We start from the raw sequence: 7,378 nt of genomic DNA, 5'->3' as shown, positions 1-7,378 counted from the left end.
TATTCCTTACCAAGTATGTGTTTATTTTTTTTAATCTATAATCTCTTTTTAAGAAAAAGATTTAATTCGAAATGAGTTTAATTTTGATATAGTAAAAATATAAAACATTTTATATATTTGTCCTATTATATCCGTTATTTTAGATGATCCTTCAGGTGATCACCAACAAAAAGTTATTTTTACTGATGCATGATTGAATGTACGATATTTCATACTGTTACCAAATATATCTTAAAAGTTAAGCAATGTTACAAAAAATGCATGCTTGATTTTTCTTCAACAGGGATGCTGCAACCGATCACTACCTTTTGTATTGTAATTGCTATGCATATGTACAAGTCTTCTTGATACTGCTAACTGATAATGATTGTGATATTAAAATGTGAAAAAATGCTAGGGGATTAAACAATATGGAGAAATAAAGAGATACAAGTTTAGAGCATTATTCTCAAACAAATAGTGTAGTGGTTGTCTTATGAGTTGGAGTTTAGGCTATAAATCTTAGAACAAGTGTTTTATAACACTAATGTGACTAAAGCTTTCCATGGGAATAAAATGACTCATTTATCACTTAAAAAGAATTAAGGTATGCATAAATCTGTGAAATATTCAACATATTAAACATCATATCCTGTAATATTCAGAGACTATGTCAATGTTTTGCTAATTCAATTACATAACAGAAAAAAAAATAAAAATAAAAAAGGGGGAAATGAACAATGAAAAGAAGAAAAACATATGGTTACCATGTACAACACCACCATTACATACAAGAATCACCCTCACATTCATGACCATCCTCCTCCTCCTCCTCCTCCTTCTTTGTAACTACACAAATCACCAAAAAGACTGCTAAATCATGAAGGAGCAATGCCACACCATCTTTTCCTTCATATATTCTCCCTCGGTCCATCGTTAACCGTCGCTGACGGTTATTAGGGACGGAGATAGTATATGATGAAACATCACAAGTACTGCAGAATCTTCAAGAGGCTCAATGACCATTTTTTCCTTTTGATGAGAAGAATCTACTAAAACCCCTTGCATGTTTCTCTGGTGTAGTAGTTGAGGAGGCTGAAGAAGAAGATGCTGATTTTGTAGGCCTGTGGTTTGATTGCATAGATTGGAAGTTTGACTCATTATCTGAGGGGCTATATAAAGTATTGGTGTAATGCAAAGGGGACTCAGCACCTTGTCTTTGCACAAAACCAGAATTAGCAGTGTCCATTTCAGAATGATCTTGAAGATTTGGGCTATGAGGAGCATGACCATTATGCTCTGTGTAGCCTTCAACCTTTTGACTTCTCTCATTGTATGGAGACACCATTGGTGGCTCCATTTGAGGGTGCAAAGACTTCAATTGTTTGCCAAGAAGAAATATGGTTTCTTGACACTCAGCTAGCTTTTCAGCAGCAGCAGCCAACTCTCTCTCCTGGGATAACACAGAATTCAATTGAAGATCAACATATTGAAAGGAAACCGGATTTCAGTTAACTGTGTTGAAGATTACCCTTCTATTAACGAGTGATTTTGTCAATAAAACAGATTAGGTTAATTTGAAGGAGAAGCTAACATGTCTTTTTTGCACTATTTGACAACATCAAAGTGTCAAATTACACATTTTGAAAGTTTCAGGCGTATAGGCGCATGAAACAAAAGTTTCTAACTTCTTTGATTAATACTAAAAGTTTCCCAAATTTATGCATTTTTCATAGAATAGGCAAGAAGATGCTAAATAAAGCATGGAAACTTCTTTTGATTGGAATTATAGCCATACCTGCTTGTTCTTAAGTTCATTATCAGCGGCTGCGCTTTCACTCCTAACAAAGAGAGTAACACAGGAATTAGAAATTAGAAACAACTTGAGAGATTCAATGACAACGAATTCTTGAAAAATATGTGTAGTAATTTAGTGTTGCCAAGCAAAACAATACACCATGTTACTTAAACCAGCTTAAAAACTAATGCAATAAGCAGGATATGCACATGTTCATGATATACTATATGAAAAGGGATGAGTGTCTAACCTTTGTAATTGCTCCTCTAGCTCCTTGGACTTGGCCAAAGCTGCTTCATGACCCTTCTTTTCCTCTCTCAGTTCATTTTCCAGAGTTTCCATCTTTGCACGCAGATGATTTAGTTCGGTTTCAAATTCCTGGGCGCGTGCTTCAAGTGACCTGTACGACTCTGCCATACATTTCAGTTGTGTCTCCGCCAAGCTGTTTGATCTTTGAGCAGAAGTCAGTTGTGACTTAACTTCAGCTAGAAGTTGCTCTGTCTCTTGCAATTGAGATTTTGTGGTTTCAAGACTTTCAACACATTTTGACAGATCTGCTACAACCTTCTCTTTCTCGGACTTCAGTTCTTCAAATTCCTCAATCGTGATCTTTTGTGCTGCAACATTCGATTCATAACCTGAAATCGGATTTCCGTCATCAGGGACCTCAGGATCAGAACAGGGATTAAGAATATCGGAATGACCATTCTGATATCTCTCTCCTTTCGAATCATTCTGAACTAACTTATTTTCCGGCAAAGCAATCTTATCTATACAATCAGGACTGTTAGTTTCAGCTTCTGTACCCTTGTAACCAAGGATATTGATTCTGAATTCACTTGCTTTAGCTAAAACATAAGACAGATCAAGAACAAACTGTGGCAAGGTTGCTTTATTGCTTGTAACTTTATTAAAGGTGGCGGAGAACTCCTCCAGCTTTCTGCTTATTCCATCTTCATCGGAAGATATCTCATGAACCGTCGTAGCTTCTCTGCCTAGAAGCAAGACAAAATCATGAATCTGAGAGAAGGCAGCCTCTAAATCTGAGCTTATCTGCTCATACTCTGTAGGTTGCTCAGACGAAATGAGTTCTTTTTGGGTACTTGAGCCAGCATCTTCATGATTATGCTGCTTCTCACATGGAGTCTCAGAAGGCTTAACATCCTCAGAGATAACAGCTTCAGGGTCCCGGACTGAAGTGTTGGGTGCAACTTCAAGAACACGTTTAACTTCTTCCAGGATCTTCGCTATATCAGCATCATTTGATATGGACTCAAAAATAGATAATATTTTTGATTGGACCTCTGCGAACAACAAACCATCAACATTAGACTTTGGATCAGGTTCTGGCAACACTGCATCAGAAGATACTTCATTTGGTGATGGAGTTGAGCCACTCTTATTTTCCAAGGTATCATCTTTACCGGTACTGACTTCTGACACATCATTAGTCATAACTTCGGTCGTCTTGTCAATTGAAGGAACTGAAACTGTGGCATCTACGTTAGAGTCATTTGATAACCGAGCCAGCTTCTCCACCTCCAAAAAGTCATCCATTAGCTCCAATTTCTTACAGGCTTCAGATTTGCTAAACTCATCAGTGCTCTTCTCTTTTGGGAATTGGGATAGCTCGGATATTACCGCTGTAGACCAAGATTCAGCACAACTTGCAGCATCATCGATTCCATCTTCAGACATGGAGATCAAACTCGGTGCATAGCTTGCATTGCGCCCGTAAATGTTTTCAGGGGTTATATGGACGGTAGATTTTGGAGATCCTTTTTGTTGATTACTTTGCGCTTCCAATAATTGAAGTTTGCTTAGTGTTTTAGCACACATACTCCTTGAGGCCTGCAATTCACTGTTACGTTTTGCCAAAGCTTCTTTGAGCATCTTTGTCTCTTCTTCCATCGTCAATAAGCGCTCTGTAAGGAATTCGTTATCCTTCTGGAATTTCTGTACATTCTCAAGGGAGAATTCGGGCACAGGAGGCATGTGAAGACTAGCAGGTTTGACGGGAGACTTCCTTAATCGACTTTCTCCATAATCTCTACCAAGATTCTCAACCTCTAGTTTCATTTGTGCAAGAGCAGCTGGTCCAGGTAACTTCTTCCGCACAAGACCACGTAGTCTTTGGCATTCTGCCTCCAATTTAGTAATTTTCTTAACACCCTCCAGGTGCTGCTTATTAGCAACTTCTGCTGATCTCATACTCATGTTCTTTTCTTCATTGCGAATCTCGAGCTCTTTGGAAATGACATGGATTTCATACTTAAGAGAACTGATTTCTCTTTCGCATGATTCTATGTTGCCCTTAAGATGCTCAATTTCAGCCTCAGCATTAGCTTTTTCTTCGCTCAATTGGATTATCATGTTAGAACGCTCCTGCAGGGTTCTTGACAAAGCCGCATTTTCAGCAGCGGACCTCAGGAGCTCTTGTTCAAAGCTGGCTATCTTTGCCTCAAGCTCACCCTTAATCTTGTCAAGTTGCTTGGTTTTTGTGAGAGCGACTTCCTGTATTTTCTGTTCATGTTCTTCCTTCAGGTTTCTTATCTGCCGCATGCACTCCTTAAGAGCACCATCCAATTGTGATGCATGGTCCTCAGCAGTGAGTTTTGAGAGAGTGACGGTTTCCAGATGGTTCTTCAATGCCAAAGCTTCGGCTTCAGCCTTTTCCCAGCCTGCAAAAATTCAATATGGCTTCAATTGCAAGATCCAAAAACTACTTCATATTATGGCATACTTTTTTGAGTTTATCATTATTCTATGTAATAGAATCATCAAAGGCTCGAAGCCGTATACCTGAAACAGCTTCTTCGGCTACTTTAGCATGCTGTTTTACCAAGCTCTCCTTGGTATTTATCTCCGAGTTCGCCGCCGACAGCTTTTCATTCAAGTCTTTGATCTCATCCTCCAATGTCTGAATTTTTTCTTCACATGTCTTCACTTGATCTTCTAAACCAGTCAGATGCGTGTACGACTCTACGGAGATTTGGACATAGTTTGGCTTCTTGTAGCTCTCCTATTAGCACAAGCGAAGGCAACAAAACCAACTGAATGACTTTAATGGCCACAAAAACCAATTTATCAAAGTAAAGGTCCTAGAGAAACACATACGGGATGCTAAGGGATAGAGAAAAATTACAATGATATGAATGAATGCTGAGAATCCAATTACCAAAAACTAAGCAGCCAAATCAACTAAACTCAAAAAAATTCCTCAAGGACAAAATAAACATTCCATTTTTCTGAAGTGCCAATGAATATTATATATACCTGATTAGCCTCAGATGATGCACTAGCAGAATCCAATGCTGCTGCTGCTTTCTCAAGCACAGCCTTGTCAGATGATTTCTTCTTCCATGGCCACCGCCGGTCCATTGAAAACTACAGACACCCTTTTAGAAACTGAAACACAAAATTCAATTAGAATCAAAATGAGGCCATTCTGTTTTCACCTTCACTGCATTACACTACCAAATTCAAATAAAACATGCTATTCACACAAAATTCATCAGTTAGAACAAAAAACAAAGCCATCTTTTTACCTTCACCACATTTCACTGCCAAATTCTCATTAAAAGATACTAATCACACAAACAACAACAACAAAACCAACAACCCCACCATTTGACAAAATGGTAATCACTCACTCTCACAAAGAACATCCAGGTTCCGTTTTCCAACACACAAGTATACAGTGAAATTGTTTTGCACAGTGTTGGATAGTGTCGGTAGTGAAGGCTCACACATACACACACACACACACACGAAATTGATTAGGGAAAAAAAGTGTCAACATAGCACATCAAAATGAAGCCTTTTCTTTCTTTTTTTTTTAAAATGGGCCCCTGATTGACACAATTTTACTATTTTTGAGAAGATTTGGCATTTCAGAAAAACAGTAAATAGTAAGAAACATAAGCCAAACAACAATTTAAGTAGAGTATCTATCAAACCACGATCTCCAAGATCTAACCGCTGCAACTTCCTCCATTGATAAAAATTTCATAACATCATCAATAGAAGAATTGAATTAATAGAAAAAAATAATTATTTATTTATTTACATATCACAAGTGATTGGTTGCAATGGAAGTGGACTGTTATTCAGCTTAACTTTACCAATTTAAGAAAGAGTTTAATTTTAATTAATCTTACTGTAAGAGCAATGTTGAATTAAAATAATTAATGAAAGTAATGATTTTGCTTCTGTAGTGGCTCAAATTAGATCGAAATTAATATAATTGAAGGAAAAAATTGTCCCTTTTGTTTTTTCAAAAAAGTTGGAGGCTGCATGGAACAAATCCGAGGAAGTTTGCTGGGGAAGTGAATGGTGGTGAAATTGAACCAAATACGATGTCGTTTTGAGTAATTAAGCACAAAAAAAGCAACATTGGAAGCACTGGTTGAACACGGAGTCACCGACACAGAGAAATTAAGTTAGAAACCAAAAAAATGACGGTGAATGGAAACGAATAAGTTAGGGAAGTGGGAACAGAAATGAACACCACAAAAAGTGAGTGACTTTGCAAATGAAACGAAATAAATTAGAAAACTTGAATGAATAATCAGTTAATAAGGGAGAAAAAACTGAAGTGGAGTGAGAGTTGAGAAGAGCATTAATGGAAGAATAAGAAGAAGAAGAAGGGTGTTGGAGTGAGAATGCAGGTAATTACCAGAGGAGAATGGAGGTGGTTATGTTGTGAAACAGAGAAGAGTGACAATGGGGTTTGTTATTGCTGTTATTGTAGAGAGAGAGACAGAGAGAGAAGGAAGAAGAAGAAGAAGAAGAGAGAGAGAGAGAGAGAGAGAGAGAGAGAGAGGTGGGTAGGCTAAGATATTGGGAATTAGGTGGCCATCTTAGAAAGCTAAAATGGCCTTTTAACCCAAACACCATATCATAATTTTTTTTTGGTACTACATTACCAACTGTAAAAGATTTTTCTTTGTAGAATCTTTGTTTTTTTATTATTTTGTCAATACCAGATTACTTGAGTAGTTTCATACTTGAAAATAAAAAATATAGAAATGAAGATAATATTTTAGTTAAATATTGATATTCGAAGTGTATTACAAGATTTTTAAAGTGTAATAAAGGTGGTCGACACGCATCTTGTGTTGACTCTTCACCTGCAAAATCCATTCATATATAATTATATCAAATAATTTTATTTTCAACAAAAATATCAATATTTTTTTCATATAAAAAAAAGGCTCCAAATATGTTCTAAATTTTTGAGAGAATCCTATCCAAAAATCAAATAGTATATAAGTAGTATAGTGTAAAATATTATGAAGTTTGTACTCTAATTCTCTAAGATGACTAATGAAACTCACTACACACTCATTTTATTGATATATTTTACAAACTTTTATGCAAAGTATGTCGAAGACATAAAAATTGTGCTGTAATCACATGTTAGTAGAATTGTTTGATTTTTAAATAATATTTTCTGAAAGACATATATTAATTGATATAGTAACATAAAAAAAGATATTGTGGATTGAGAAATGGTGGGCAAAGAAAGAAAGAAAGAAAGGAAGCTTGAGTTAGAAGGAGGGCATATCGCGTTTTAGTGAGCTGTATCCGATAATGGAG

General features: G+C 36.5%; 1 protein-coding gene across 3 annotated transcripts; it reads right to left on the bottom strand.

Moving 5' to 3' along the window:
• Positions 1 to 571: 571 nt before the first annotated feature.
• On the bottom strand, positions 572 to 6,620 carry LOC107493264 (filament-like plant protein 4). Of its 3 annotated transcripts, none has more exons than XM_016114366.3 (6): positions 6,456 to 6,620; positions 5,054 to 5,185; positions 4,580 to 4,799; positions 2,028 to 4,458; positions 1,778 to 1,820; positions 572 to 1,432 (listed from the first exon to the last, which is right to left on the bottom strand). In XM_016114366.3, exons 2-6 carry the CDS (start codon positions 5,156 to 5,158, stop codon positions 995 to 997), a joined length of 3,237 nt encoding a protein of 1,078 aa, XP_015969852.1. In that variant the 5' UTR covers positions 5,159 to 5,185; positions 6,456 to 6,620; the 3' UTR covers positions 572 to 994. The 3 variants fall into 3 exon arrangements, with proteins under 3 accessions (XP_015969852.1, XP_015969854.1, XP_015969853.1); XM_016114368.3 differs by lacking the exon at positions 6,456 to 6,620 and adding an exon at positions 5,326 to 5,923; XM_016114367.3 differs by lacking the exon at positions 6,456 to 6,620 and adding an exon at positions 5,431 to 5,923.
• Between the last annotated feature and the right edge of the window lie 758 nt (positions 6,621 to 7,378).

Source organism: Arachis duranensis, chromosome 6 (genome assembly GCF_000817695.3).
Source record: "Arachis duranensis cultivar V14167 chromosome 6, aradu.V14167.gnm2.J7QH, whole genome shotgun sequence".
Taxonomy (NCBI): Eukaryota; Viridiplantae; Streptophyta; class Magnoliopsida; order Fabales; family Fabaceae; genus Arachis; species Arachis duranensis.
Note: the sequence above shows the minus strand (reverse complement) of the source record. Positions and strands in the feature narration are given on the sequence as shown.